This window comes from Macrosteles quadrilineatus, unplaced genomic scaffold, assembly GCF_028750875.1.
Source record: "Macrosteles quadrilineatus isolate MER2022 unplaced genomic scaffold, UCM_ALF_1.0 Scaffold_5__1_contigs__length_97177068, whole genome shotgun sequence".
Lineage (NCBI taxonomy): Eukaryota > Metazoa > Arthropoda > Insecta > Hemiptera > Cicadellidae > Macrosteles > Macrosteles quadrilineatus.
In genome coordinates, this window is record NW_026542598.1 from 34,323,211 (window position 1) to 34,339,181 (window position 15,971).

The following is a 15,971-nucleotide window of genomic DNA, read 5'->3' on the forward strand; positions in this document are numbered from 1 at the left end:
AGTTGGACCAGGCTTCAGCTAACTACAACCTGTTAGCGAATTTCCCACATAAGAATAAGCTATTACCGTAGTACTCATGGTAAGACCTGGACCCGGGACCGATTTACTTTTTCGTTTTGAGGTCCCTAGAGGCAAATATATATGTATGTGTGTGTCCGTTAGCACGATAACTCGAGCAAATACTATCCGATTTTGATGAAATTTTGTATAAACGTGTAAACCTACGTAGTAAATTTTCGATCTTGTAGACTCCCGGACCACATATATGAGACGTCAACTTCACTATCAATTGGTATCAATAATTGTCAACACACAAATGTACGATAAAGTTACATTGCTAGCGGAACAATTCAGCAGCGGCCAATATGCGACAATTCATACGACAGCTGACAGCAATATCTAGGTTTAGAGCGAGATTAGAGCAGTTACTGTTACGACGCTATAAACTATGGTGTAACATTTAACGACGTTGCAAGGCTGTGTTCATTCTAACATATCGAGCGATATATTGGAATTTGGCAAGAGAGTATAATACCTCTTACTTTATACCATAGATGGTATACAACGTGTTTCCAAATTGCCTGGACATATTTTGTGGACTTGTTCCTTAGGATAAGACATAGCCATATAAGTATGGGTCTAAAATGCCTAGATTTCTGTTGGTCTGTAATTTTTTTTAATATTTCATATCTTGGATTACAAACAACCGAGTTATAAGTTTTTTTCTACAATCGGTTACGCAATTTAAAAGAACTTTTCTGCTCTTTAGGTGCTACCGAATGTATACAAAACTGATAACTCGGTTGTTTGTCATCAGATTTTAACAAAAAAGGTCTAATTTGATTTGGATTTAAAATGTCTATCTTTTCTATTATAAAAACCATTTTCTTAATATTTTTGGTTTTCATGGAATTTGGCATTAAAGATTAATTGCCGCCATATTGAAATGGCTTGAGGTATTGGAGCGAAATTTGTTACGCACTTTTTACCTTCAAAACTACACATTTATACAATTTTGAAATTTATAACTTGAAAAATGCCCAAGAAAAAAAACTGATTTTAAAAATCACAAACAGACAGACAGACAGAAATCTAGGCATTTTAGACCCTTACTTATATGGCATTTTATGTTTGTCTTAGCCCAAGGAATGTATCCACAAAATATATCAAGACAATTTGGAAACACCCTAGTCAATGATGATATCCCCACCGCACTAAAACATTTCCTTAAACATGTCCGATTTATTCCCTATTTAAATAACATTTTAACGAGTATTTATAGTTTTGCTACTACAGGGAATGAGAAAAGTGTTTACTTGGTATAGTGCGAAATACCTAAATTTGCAGAATTTGATCAAAACATAGCTCTAAGGAAGCAAAGTACAATAGTACAAATGTATAAGAATAACACAAACATTTTAAAATGAGGGATTTTTGAATTTTTTCCGTTATCTTTAACTATACAACGTTACGTTGTTGCGTTACGCTCAACATACAAAATTATTTTTTTTCGAGCTGTACACAATGGTTGAAAGGAAATTGGGCATTTTTATAAGGGTAAACACTTCAAAACCCCAGTTTCAATCTCGTAATCTTGCTGGTTCGCGAACTCTATCAAGTTTATCCAGTCTACACATCTGTGTAAAATTTTATCAACATCAGATCAAAGTTACTCGAGTTATCGAGTAGTCTACGACTAATCTAATATATTTCATTTTCATTCAAATTCTATCGTTTCTTCTGTTCTGGTTTAATTTATAATCATGTTTTTGCTTATAGAATCTGAGATCATGTATAGCAATGAATTAAACTCGTTTGAAAAGTAAGAGTTACGGAAGGTATGAATACTCAATACTCATTATTTATAAGAGAAAGCTGTCATCTGAAAGTCTAATTCGATTTGCAAAATATGTTCGCCAGAGCGTAGGCGTCGAAGCTACATAACCAGGAACTGAAACTTAAGTGACCCAGAAGGGGGTGAGTGGGTGCCCCCTTTTTAGACCTCTTCCCTCCCAAACACAACCAAAATGTTTGATGTTTATAAAATATCAACTTGAGCACGTTCAAATGAAATTCTAACAAAAATCAGAAACAATTACCTACGATTCAGTTACAAGTTTTTAACAAGATCCGGAATTCGTTCTTCGCGTCGAGAATATAATGAGACCGTGTATGATATACTAATAACTACAACACAGTGTAAAGTCTAGAAAAAAACGAGTTTGGTGAAAATTGATAAATGCACTTTGGAGCGGTGTTGAAGTATATAAAGATAGTTTGGACGAAGAAATGCATTATGAGAGAAATGATAAAGTGTGCATAGTAGAAAAAAAGTTACTTAACGAAAAACATATTTTGTGGGAAATAAATATACACATTTGTGACAGAACCTAAATGGTTTGAGGATGAACATATCTATTAACCAAGAACAGTGACAACAAACAAGTACCAATACATGTATTTTACCCCACGAGAACCTGGGATATTTTTTTACCCTACGAGAAAAAATATCCAGGAACAAAAGACGGTGGTACAGTATTTCCTTTTTATCTAGGTCTGTTATTAGTTATATTTTTTCGTTGTGGTGAAAATCATCGTTCATAACTTTTACCAACGGAAATTTCAGGAAATTGCTTATAAAATGCTGTATATCATTCCCGTCCTCAGCTTCACTCATGAAACTCTTCCACACACGTTAAAACTTGATCGCGCATCGGAAAATGCCACTTTCAGTACTTTATAATGAAATATATACTATTTTTGTGGCAACTGTTCTGTGTGCGATGACGTGGTCTCTCAAAGATTATCTTGTCTCTCAGTCTCTCTCTCTATCCACATCCAAATCCATCTGACCCTTGCCTTCTCTCTCTGTTCCCCCACCTTCCTCTCCCAAGTTCCACCATGGTCCCATCTTACCTGGCTAGAGACTAAGGAAAGAGAGAGTGTGGGAGAGGGAGGAGAGAGATTGTTTCGTTTTTGTCTTCGTCTTTGTCACGTCTACGTCATTCTCCTTCTCCTACCTCCACTCCACCACCACACTCCGCGAGTCCGCAGTTCAGTAGTAGTTCAGTTTCAGTTATCGCTCCTTTCCAGTGTTGTACATCTGAGTGGATTTGTTCTGTTAGTTTTATCAGTTACACCTAGTGTCAAAAGTGTATTCCTTTGTACGTGCAAGAAAACCAACTCTACAACTACAATGGTTTCGAGTAAGTACAGTACCTATTCTTATAATCAATCACAAACTTTATGTCAACTCTGAACTTTCTACGTTCTTCAGACAAATAGTTCGTCGAAGTCTCTCCAAAGGTTTCAAGACTAATTTTGCCTTTGATTTGAATTAGCTTTAGCGAATTACGTTATTGCTGTGAATATTTTATATTAAAAGAGAAAAAGACTCTTATTTGACTTCGTCTGTTGAAGGATGTGGTAATTTTATCATACACGTAATCTTGTCCAGTCACCAGCGCCCACTAACTTTACATGACCTTATATAGAATGTCAAGGAGGTTATGGTTGGTGCCTGGGTCTGGGCAATATTTGCTCACTGCATTACATCATTTGCTGTACAAAATTTTCTTTGGGAAATCAGATACAGTTGCTACATTTGAGTAAATGCATTTCGTTACATACCTAATAACTCTGGACATATCCCACGTTGAAATTATAACTTACTAGTCCTAATGATAAAAAAATATATAAATGATTAAACACGTGTTTTGCCATCACAGTTTTAACAACCTGAATTGAATTTGATTACCTTTGTAGGCAGTTAAGACCGTTATCTGTGTCACTCACTATGCATTTTCCCACTATGTGTGGCATCCAGGGGTCTTCCTCATCACATACGTACCACTACTAACACTGTGTAGGCATAGTCTATATTTACAAATATTTTTTTTGTTAGTGATAAGAAGATAAATTAAGAAGATCCCTGAAGTACAATACAAGCTGGCAAAATGCATAGAGAGACACAAACATCCTACCTATTCAAGAACACAGGCAGCAACAACTCAGGCAAATACAACACAGGCAACAACAACACAGGCAACAACAACTCAGGAAACCACAACACTGGCAACAACAACTCAGGCAACAACAACACAGGCAACCACAATACAGGCAACCACAATACAGGCAGCCACAATACAGGCAATAACAACACAGGCAACAACAACACAGGCAGTCTAAGTTAAGATATTCTAACATGATTAATTGTGAAAATAATAATGATAATGGCACTCAAAACCAAATTAAACTCCTGAAATCAAACTAACATCAAAGTTTGCATTGACATTGTCAACACCAAGAGAGTTTTTCTATGATTTAAGATTTAAATCAATGTTATAATTATACTAAAACATGCTGTTTGAAATGCTCTAAATAAGATTGATGACAATTTTAACTCAATGTAATCAAAATTTAAGTAAACATTAAAAATCAAGTTAAGCCTTCGGAAGATGGTCTATATAATTTAATGACCCATCTAGTTTCCATTCAATGTCCTCTTCAAAAAAGGATTTTTTTAATCTAAAATGGAGTAGGTTAAGTTAATGCAGAGTAATGTGGACTATTTACTATAAACTCACTTTTTAAAGCATACAACTGTGTTTAAAGTATACATATATGTGCATGTATGCATACATGTGTATGTGTATATATGTAGCCTATGTATATATGTTGCCTAAAGAAGGGTATTTTATTTTGTTTTAGTGCTTCATATGTTAATTATATGGGACAAATAATATTGAATGGACACTATGCCAACCCAGCAGTTGGTCATATGACCATTTTTGTATGTGTGCTATATAACAAAACTACTGTTTTTATTTCATGTACTGTACATAATATGTAATCAATAAAGCAGTTGTTCTATTCTATTCTATTCTTCTATTCTACTTAACTCACTTTTTATTATTTAAACCTACCTCACATAGTTTAGATAGGAAATAATCTTGAATCCATCTTAGGATTAAAAAAAGTTTTTTATAATCTTAAAAAACTCACATCACACCCAATTGCAACACCATCAGTTTATTTGCAGCACCTGAAAGTTAGCTGTATAAGGTCCTACTACTGTTCTTAATTAATAAGTAGGTAGGTACTCTTTCTATACTCATTACTTACTACATTACTGTTCTCATGCACTGTAATGATAGGTGTAACATTTTGTTACGAGTTAAAAGGACTTTAAAATGCTAAATTCTAATACAAATCGTTCTAACAGTTCTTTTGTGAAAATCAGATTTTCTGTTATTTTATGTAACAATCTGAATAAAAAAAATTCCAAAAAAGGGGAAAAAACTTTGGAGATGCTATAAATTAAATTAGAACCTACAAACCAAATTTCATAAAAATCGGACCACAGGTGTAGTCAGTACATAGCTCTCTACAGATCCACACACACACATACAGACATCATTTTTAAAACCACTTTTTTGGGGTTCAGAGGGAGCCAAAAAGGATATTTCATCAGAAACTCAAACTAAAATGTTTTCACAAATCAATACTTCCTCCATAAACTATGTACCCCGAGGGAGAACGTCAAAAGTTCATCATTAAAATACTTCTTGTTCTCTGGTATAATAAGTATAAACCATTGACTATATAAACGTATCGTATAACCAGTGGCGGTTCCAGAATTTCACTTCGGGGGGAATGACCACCAGGGGGTCTGGGGGTATTGAATGTCCCCCAGAGAAAAGGGGGTCCGGGATCCCCCCCCCTGAAAAAAATGTGGAATTTAAAGCCTAAAACATATTTTTATACTTATTTAAGGAAAGTAAATAAAAGAAACGTCTTATAAAACTTAAAACATATATTTACGCTTATACTGTTACTCACAAGACGGTAAATATACAAAAAAGGTGGTAAGTGGTGATCGATTTCGATTGGACACTCCAATCATCATCAGACCCAATAGGCGAATGTGATGATGATTGGAGTGTCCAATCGAAATCGATCACCACTTACCACCTTTTTTGTATATTTACTGTCTTGTGAGTAACATTATAAGCGTAAATATATGTTTTAAGTGTTATAAGACGTTTCTTTTACTTTCCGTAAATTTAATAACACGTACAATGCTGATCAAGAAGTTACTTATTTAAGCTCTAAAATATGCTCGAGTTAATAGTATTTATGTTAGCTAATAAAATATAAAATATTTCATGGGGGGGAGAGACCGCCACTGCCTATAACCATTGACTATTGGATACTGAAGTAGACATCCAATCTTTATGGGCCAGCTGTCACCAATTTTTTACTAAAAAAGAAACAAAGTTGTGTGAGTCAAACACAGAATGCGCTAGGGACTAAAACTCTATTGTATACCTTATTTTTTGGTGCTGACCAGGTTGATGGGAGTGGGACATATCAGTTGCTATAGGTCACCATAAGTCATTCCCTAAGTTTGACTTGGTAAAAAAGTGTGTGTACTGTACTTGACAGAATTTAGTAATTTAGATCAGCGCAATCTGGTTGTGGCTCACATAAACTACGACAATTTTGATAAAAAACCTGTCTACAAATATGGGTATGGAATGTCTAAAAGGTTTAACTAAAGAGCCCATCACTGAAATATTTTGAATAAAAACAATAGAACTATTTTGTCCATACAAACACACTTTAGCGTTATGAGACATATGGAAAAGATTAAACAACCGTCTTATACTTGCATCATAAAGTCAATTGTATCTTGGTCCAAAACTGAACTATAACTTCACGCTTTCTATTCAATTTCACCAAAACCGAGAGTCAACAAAACATACCACACAAGAAGTAACGCAAGCATCTGATGTTCATCATGTGTGACGTCTCATTGCATGCAATCCTCTAACATAACTGTTATTTAGAAGAACGATGCAATTTGATTTTGTTATCAAACAATTTAGAATAAAGTTTTATATTTGTTTTGTTTTTGTTCCAGATGTCAGGGGGTTAGCTGTCGCTCTTCTCTTTATTCTGGTTCGTAAAAAATGTGTTGAATTTTAAAAAAGTTGGTGAAGGTGGTAAAATAAAAATCTTGGTATTGATTTCTTATGTGTAATTTGGTTACCATTTAAAGTAGTATGTTGGGTTTTGTACTAAAAAATATGCTTTTCCTTCTTTGTTTCAAATTGTTTAAAGTAGGTACCATACCATATTTTTAAGTTTCTGAAATGTATTTTCACCTTTCAAACCATCTTAAAAAACAAACAAATTAACACAATACATGTCCATACTAATGGAAACCAAGATGAAGATGAAGTGCTAAATAATGTAAGTTGTCCCCCATGTTTTTCTCATATTAGTGCTGTAGCCAGCGTATATGGATATTATACCTTTATAAAATTTGGTAAAAACATCTCAATTTCATATTAAGCTTTCAAGGACAATTGAACCATTGATATTTTCACCCTCATAACCAACTTAAGTTCTCACTGAGTCGATACCATATTATAATGGAAAAACCTGTGATTATTAATCTGTTTGAATAAAAACTCAATGAAGCAACGTGAAATTCACTTATCCTGAAATTTTGTCCAATGGAAGTAAATCTTTTGTATCCAAAACTTAACACATCTTTTGTAGGTGGCAGTGGAGGCTAAAGACATGCTGAAGAAGTCAATTGTGTTTGACAAGAAGACACCAGGAGTATTTTACTGTCCTCAGCACAAACCCACCGGTGTGTCTATTTATAGAACAATTATAAGTATTGCATGGTCAAAAATCAGAGCTACATTTGCACCAGCATTTAAAACGCGGTCAAAGAGGGGTCTTAGATAAGCTTTTGGCCCTTCCATAGAGTAGTAAGATACAGAGGAAACCTAGCACTAGTGCTGGTGTCTAGGGCAAAGTCCAACACCCCCCCCCCCCCTCACCATCATGTGCTACAGCGGTAACAGTAGAGGAAGATCCTGTGCCCGAGTCCTGTGCTTTCAAAGAGCTGGAATGACGAGCACTGTGCAATTGTGCATAAATTCCTATCGCACAGAACTCATGGTCTTCCATTGTGACCGCTGTAGCACATGGTGGTGAGGGGGAGCCTCTTTCCTCTTTGTCACAAGTATAATCCCGACACAATTTACTAGAGCTGAAAGCACGATCGTCCCATAAGCAAGTTTCCTATGTACCTTTCTTCTCTGTGGCCCCTCACAGCATAGTTGGGTAAACAAAAGTTTTATATGGACCATATCATCAAATTGAAATAATGATAGATCATAGAATGTTTCTTAATAGAAAGAAAGTTTAACAAAATATCTTTTGGAATTAACTACCCAACAACAATTAAAAGTACCAGTTAACCACAACTGAACATAGATGCTTAAGATGATCCAGGTCCAGGAGGAGTTTACACTAATTGTTGTTCTTATCAGAACTTGAATTACATTTTCTGACATGGAACATTGAAGCAACTGGAAATTATACCTCCAAAAGTAAGACTTTTACTCTTTATTCTATGACCACAACATCCTTTGAAGTAACTCATACTATTGTGCAGGTATTGACAAAATGATCGTGAGAGCTCGACCACTAAACAAACTTTGTGAGTTTGACGGAGGTCCGATCCCCGAGGATTACAAGTCTGATTGTTACCACGACGTTGACGAAACGGACTTTGCTTGCAAAGAGAAGGCCAGAATCATGGTGAGTTATTCACACGGTTACTTTCACTTGTGACTAATTAATTTGGTGTTATTGTACTAATTAATTATTGTATATCATCCTATGGTGTGAACTAAACTAGGTTTTTTGTTTTCTCTTGTTTTAGTTGATAATTGATGTTAATTCTTTGTCCCTTTTGTTTACTTGACCAACGATAACAATTAATACTTTACTATTGTCTTTATGTTTTGCTGAGTGTACTAATAAATTTTCCGTAAAAGTAAAACACAGAAGGGTATAGTTGACACTGTTAAGGCAGGTTTACTAAGCTGCCTTCAATGCGTTTTGTACCATGAATATAGAAGATCACTAGTCATTCACAATCCCACAACCATATTCAGCAGTTGAATTTGGTTGCTAGGAAAACACCTTAACTCCTAACTTGAATTTGCAATGAATAATTGACAGGTATAAAATTGTTTGTTGTTGAAATCATATCTTTTGAATAGTGATCTCTGATCAGATATTTTTAAGCCTTCTTGATCAAAATTGTTTTACTATTCTCCTTTACCCTATTTTAATTTGGAAATTTGTTTAAATTAATTTACAATATTGTTAAAGATGATATAGGCAAATAAGTATGTAGACATTATTTTAAAAGAGAATTCTGGTGTTTATGCAGTCAAAAAATAGGTTTTAAATCATTTTGTTTTAATATTGTTTGCGGGGAAGGGTGTTTTTTATCCATGGACCCAGACAGCAGTTAGCCTCGATAAACAATTTCATACATGCGCCTTTAAAAAAAATTTCTTCCGTAGTGAGAATATTGATTTAAGAACAAGAATCCACGCTCTAGCGTTGAATAAATGTTCTTTTAGCTGTTCAAATTTTAAAAATTGGACTGATATCATAAAGACTGTTCAGTGCCCAAAGTAGGCATATGATTTATTTTAATGTAGAAAAATCAATGGAATATGTATATCAAAATACCGCAAGCTACATAAGGTATATTTCAAAATGAATATTTGTCACTTACAAATCCTCCTTCCTAGTTAATTGCCTTGACTTACACACAATGTCACTTCGCAAAATAACTAAAATTTATTTTTAGGAGGATCTACAGTAGTAATATTCTCTAACCACCATATTTATTCAACTCACTATTTGTACAACTGTACTCAGTACTAGTCCACCAATTTACTAAAACATGTCATTATAGAGTAATCATGATTTTCAGAAGCGGATCAAGAAGGAAGACCTAAAGGCCGAAGACTAGGATAGGTAGTCGACATTTAATGACCTGCATGATTATCGCATTTCATGTTGTATATTATTTCTTACAGCATTTGTTCTTTCTCTACCTGCACTTCTATCTTTGAAGCACCCTGTCTCTTCTTTCATGTTTATGTAATTTGTTCTTATTCTGTATTTTCTCTAGCTGATTTTTATATTCTTGTAATTCTTAAAGAGGATGGTAGATGTGTTTTCAGTTTTGAACTCAACTATTGTTTTTTTTTTTTTTTTTTGTTAGTTTATATGACGTGTATTCTTATGTTTACCATATAGAACTTTAAAACTATACTCCGTTCACAAAATGTAAGCAGTTTTAGAGAAAGAAATGTATCCGCTTCACTTGATCCTACTTTTGAAACAATAGCTCATCAGCTGAGGTTTGCCAAAACGTCAATCAGCTGCATAGCTACAACATATATATTAAGCAAAAAAGTAGTGGGGGAACCCCTAACCGCCTTAATTTTGTGAACGGGCTATAGTGAAATTTGTTTTGAATTTCCCAAAGAGACAGTTTAAGCTGCTTAATTTCTACTTCCAAAAAGCTTCAAATAACCTTTTTATTACATTTACACACTCCTTTTGTATTGTAGACAAACTTAAAGAAAAGTAATATTTTTTCAACTCAAGAACATAAAAATAAATGAGAGATCAATAGTGGTGTCACCGTAAATTTTCCAGTACGAGAACGTTTATGGACATCTCGGAAAAACCACGAGCAGTCTATTGATAATATAGGATTTTATTGAAAAGTCGAGTGGAAACACAGCACTGGGAATCAATAGTGTTTAGACTTTGTTTGTAGTTCAATTTAAGTAGAAAATTTTTTTCATAAAAAATCTTTTGAGTTTCATATAATTAGAGCAATGTTCTCATTTATATTAAGACTTTTTTGGATAAATGTAGTAAAGTGTTAAGACCATCAATAGTGAAATTCCACTAAAAAATTCCCTCTAATCAATATTACTAAATATAACTCAATACTGCTTTCATTATATTTTCATAATATAAAAATGATAAGATACTAACCATAATTGGCTGTAAATATGCTACCTATATTATTTCTAGTCCTTTATCTACAATTTTGAGTCATTGAGTAATTATATTGTTAAAAAATAGCAAGATATTTTTCCAAATTCCAATTTGAGTCAACCTTTGAACAGATTTTAAATATAAAATATATATATTGCTTAGAATTTAAAAAATAATATTGTGAGGGCAATTTGAAATCAAGTAGAGTTAATATTATTCAATAACAATCATTGGAATATGCCTTTCCTTATGAATTTCATCAATAAAATTAAAATATGACAATAAAATATATCTTTACATCTGTTTGAAAAAATTACTGTTTTAGTATACTAGAAATCTTAAAAAAAAATAGTGCAATTATATCTGTTTAGATCTTATATAGGTAAATTGAAAAATAGTATCTATCCTTAATACACTAGGGTTTTCCCTGTAACATTCCCTTTCCACACATCTTACTGAACCGATTCTTACGATTTAGTTGTCTGTTAAAAGCTTGTGACCTAGCGGTGAAGTGAAAAACTGTAGGTAATTAAAACGGTGATTTCATTTCATTTAGGCCCTTGCCCCCCTAGCATTTTATTTGTTAATAAACTTTACTTTCAAAGATTCATTGATGCTGACCAAAAGCATTTAAATGTGAACAGGTGATTTTTCAGTTAAATGTTTAACCAGTCAGATAGTAAACAAGAAACAATAAAACAGTTAAAAAAATGAATTTTAAATAGGCTGCTGTTTTGTAAAATGTAACCTTATTGAGATAAATAACTCTTTATGGTATAAATATTCAATCAAGGAATTTAATTTCATGTAGATTAGTAGTTTTATTTGCCTTATAACTAACTGTTTTACACAACATGACTTTGTTAAAATGTGCAATTTGCATTCGCCCCCTCGTTGGATTAAAATTAATTAATCTGAGGAGACACTGTAAAGCAATTAGACATTGGCATAAAAATGTGTAGTTCGTACAGCATGGACATGTCCTTCACTAAGAACCTACTTTCACTTCTATTTCAGCTATCCAGTTTCATTATCTCTGCAATATATTTATTTCTCTGCAAAGTGTTGTAGCATGAATCTATTTGTTTATCTACTATCTTCCAGTATTTTTTCTTTTTGGAATATTATTTAGATTTTTTTCTTTGAAAGCATGTTTGTTCTTTATTCCCTTCAGTATCATTCAACTGTTTTACTGTATTTGTAGTGTGTAATTGTACGATCTGGAATATTTTTGGTATCTGTAAGTAGTGGTTTTAACTTTCTTTTGTTCATAAGTGTGGGTGTTAAGGGTTAAATTCCGATCTCAATAACTAGCCTATAAAAAGTTTTGGTCATTGGACATTTGGGAATTTTCAGAAAACAATTTTATACCAAGTTCCATTTTACAATATTTTGTCAAAAGTTATAAGCACTTATTTTTTTATCTTGATTATGGATCATCTCAGGTTAACCTAATTAAAAAAAATTTATGTCAATTTATGTAACTACGTAAAATGTATGAGAGAACTACGGTAGGCCTATATATTTAAATTATAAATATATGATAACCATTCTTTAAGATGGACGAAATAAAATAAATTTTAAAACAGTGTTGATGAAAATTAGGGTTACATGAATGGGAAAGAGTTTGTCCTGGCAAAAATTAACATACGTGTTACTAAAAAATACATACAATTTGACAAAATATTTGCATTTTACTACCACTGTCATCATTTTCAAACAAGAAAGGTATATAAGGAAAGAGAGTAATGACCTCAAAGTTCTTTCAGTGGCAGTGAAATATTCTGATTACTTATTGTCTCAGAGAATTCCTTGTGTTTTTATGCCAGAATGGGCCCTTTCCCATTCAAATAAGTCTTCTATTCCAATCTCAGTTCATAAAGTATATGCTTTTGAAACTTTAGAAACACACACACAAGTTAATGAATTTAACCTTAAATAGTAACTTTTGTTTGTGGTCTTTATAGAACACTTCATAATTTTTATTACAAAACATATTTACTGTTTTCATCAATAAAACGACTTCCAGCAGATTTAATCTAATCGGAAATAGATTTAACCTATAGTTTATATTCTTTATATTCTTTCTAGGTCCGTCTTCACCCACCAGGCGGTGAGAGTGTCAAAGATTCTGAGAAATGGGTACAAAAATACGACAAATACATCAAGAAGAAGAAACATTGAAACTTAACCAATTATAGAGCTAATTGTGATATAACTGTTAGTAAACACAAGGAATAATTACGTGTTACAAAATTCAACGTAAATTATTTAATTCGCCGTTAGACCTAATACCTAGTTTAAATTTTGATTTGTGGAATAAATTCCCAAACATAATTAATTTGGAATTAAACAGTTCTGATGGTCTTTAGGCGAGTCGGTAGCGTCACGGATTTCAAGCCCAAGGCAGTGATGTCGTGGGTTCAGATCCTGGTATTTACCACTACTTTTTATCACTACAGTTCACCCTTGCACTGTACCAGCTCACCCCTTGCTTTGCTGTATATGTTCGACGCACCGTCCTTTTTGGTCCATATGGATAGGCTAATGCAAGGTAAAAGAGGCTACCAACCTTTTTTTTAAGGTAACTTCTCACAACAGAATTATTACTAGCTTACTCCATCTTTCCAGCAGATATGGAGTCAATTCGCCCTGAAGATAGCACCATGTATCGAGGCCAAAATGTTCACGTGCATTAATGTTCATTCTGTTATTAATAATCTGAAGACCACAACTTTAGTCCATAGCTTCAGTGAGATAATTTATTCTTTCTTCATACCAAACTTTCAACTTAAATATTGTACGGTATTTTTACTGCAATCCAAACAAAATCTAACAATGTCATCAGACGGAAATTATATACATCAATGTGATTGTGTTCTTGTGTTTACTAATAGTAACTACTAATCGTTACTGATAACCAAAATAATTAATATATTTGTTGGGGTTTGGCCAAACTTTTGTTTTGTTTTCTCGGGGTTTTTGACATTATAAACCTAATCAAAACTAACGTATAAACTGAAGAGTAACTTGTGCCGGAACATTTGAGTGTAACAGGTTTTTCTTAGACGACTATATTCAGTATATTCAACAGTGAACTATCGCATAACAATAGTAGGCCTGTTTTGCATAGGTGCTGAGTGTACTTTTAACTTTTTCCTTGCTCTTAAATATTTGATTCATTACAAATCAAACTTGGATATAATGAATAGTTATTAGACAAGTTTCTTGGTGTGATCAAGTTTTTCAATCCCCAGTTACAGCTTTAAGTAATAAATGCGTATGAAAGGTAAGGTAAGACTTATGAAATTTGTTACAAATAGTTTTAGCAAATGTTTATAAGTATTAAGGTGTTCTTGTATGACTTTTTCTTCGGTTGTATTTATCACGGGTAGATTAGCGTTTCTATTATTTTAATTTCAGATGATAAACTTAGCAAAACTAGTAGTTAAACTACACAATAATATTGTGCAAATGAATGTAACTTTAAAGTTATTTGTAGTAGAATAGGCTATTTATTTCATGTACATAGCAAATTATATGAAATTTTTTACATTTTAGCTCAAAAGCGAATAAATATTTTAAAGATTTTACCAAACTTTACTCAAAAGATTTCCCCTCAATTTCTGCTTGATAATTAATTTATAGGTTTAGCTAATTGTGTGATTGAAGAAGAAAAAACATCTAATTTTTTATGTTATCCTCCCAATTATATCGAATATATGAATTGGTCTAAGTAAATACGAATTGTGGTTATTTATAGCCATGCACTGTGGATGTGATGCTCCCTGGTGTGGATTAATGTCTGCACTAGTGAGTACTATGACTATACGCAGTACTATCCTAATAATTAGACCAATTTGTTAATTACAAGGGAAAAATGTGGTTTGGATTCCACTTTAAAAAAAAACTATAGGTCCCTCAGTTGCCATTATCTGTATGCCTATTAAGTAATAGATGTGTTTAAGAAACATGTTGGCCTTTGTCACTAACAAGACTAAAAGATTGTACCACTCATATTTGGGTTAAAATACGCATATAGTGGCGTCCCCATCTTAAATAGTTGATAATTTATACCTTCTTTGATGTTATCCAAAAAATTGGTAATGCTAGTTTTGACTTTACAGGAATCATCTTTAGGTGTCAAACTTATTTTAAATATACCGTTTTATCGTTTCAATGTCCGTGTTATACTAATGTGAATTGATGTCCTATGAACTCATGGCAACCTTTGACGTCTGAAGAAAGTCAGTTGTGGCATTACCATATTTTATTATTGTGAGCTCAATGACAGTATATTATTTTGACAGAACCAATACATGTATAAATAAATCTATACTATTTAAATAAATGAGTTATTGAGAAACATTTTAGTTACATTGAAGCAGGTATTTACACCAATTCGTAAATATCTGGTGGAGAAGAATTGGAATGAGATAACAGGAGAGAGGAAAGCAAAAGTATGATGGTTTGGCATGCAAGAAGAGTTAAATTATGAAAGGGCACTAAGAGCTTGGTTAAGCAAGTAAGTAGATGAAAGATGAAATGAAGAGGAACATGAAGAAGAGAGGATTTGGGATGGCAGAGGAACTGAACTGTGGGAAAAAAAGACAAGAGTCCTAGTGGATTCCCAAACTCAGGAGTGAAAGAGGATACAGTAGAGTCAATTATCCAAAACAATTTGGGATTGGGGTGTTCGTATAGTTGTTGATTTTTTGCATGATCGGTCATTGACTGTCGGTGACACCGCTGATCGTCTATCGCAATCACAACAATCGTGAGCATATCTATCTAGCATTCTCGGCTTCATCCGTGATTGTTTCTCGCAATCTCAGCAAAACCCTTGAGCATATCTTATGGCTTTGGCCCCATCGCTAATCGTCATTTGCGTTCACTGCAGCAACGGTGATCAGCCTTTGGGTTAACTGACGTTTCGGATAACCGGACTTTAGATAATCGATGCTCCACTACTTATGTGATATCTGTATGTATTGTATTAAACGCTTAAGGTGTATAGAAATTTCGGAATTGTGTATTAAATAAATTTTCCCAAAACAATTAAACAA

The 15,971-nt window shown here is 33.2% G+C and overlaps 1 protein-coding gene across 2 annotated transcripts; it reads left to right on the forward strand.

The window, feature by feature from the left end:
- The first annotated feature begins 3,035 nt into the window (after positions 1-3,035).
- Positions 3,036-14,503, forward strand: LOC128995364 (uncharacterized). 2 transcript variants are annotated; one of them, XM_054420370.1, is made up of 6 exons: positions 3,036-3,206; positions 6,926-6,963; positions 7,570-7,663; positions 8,480-8,625; positions 9,821-9,864; positions 12,997-14,503. In XM_054420370.1, the coding sequence occupies exons 1-5, from the start codon at positions 3,197-3,199 to the stop codon at positions 9,857-9,859; spliced, it is 327 nt and encodes a 108-aa protein (XP_054276345.1). In that variant the 5' UTR covers positions 3,036-3,196; the 3' UTR covers positions 9,860-9,864; positions 12,997-14,503. The 2 variants fall into 2 exon arrangements, with proteins under 2 accessions (XP_054276345.1, XP_054276344.1); XM_054420369.1 differs by lacking the exon at positions 9,821-9,864 and having other exon boundaries at positions 3,037-3,206.
- The last annotated feature ends 1,468 nt before the right edge of the window (positions 14,504-15,971 follow it).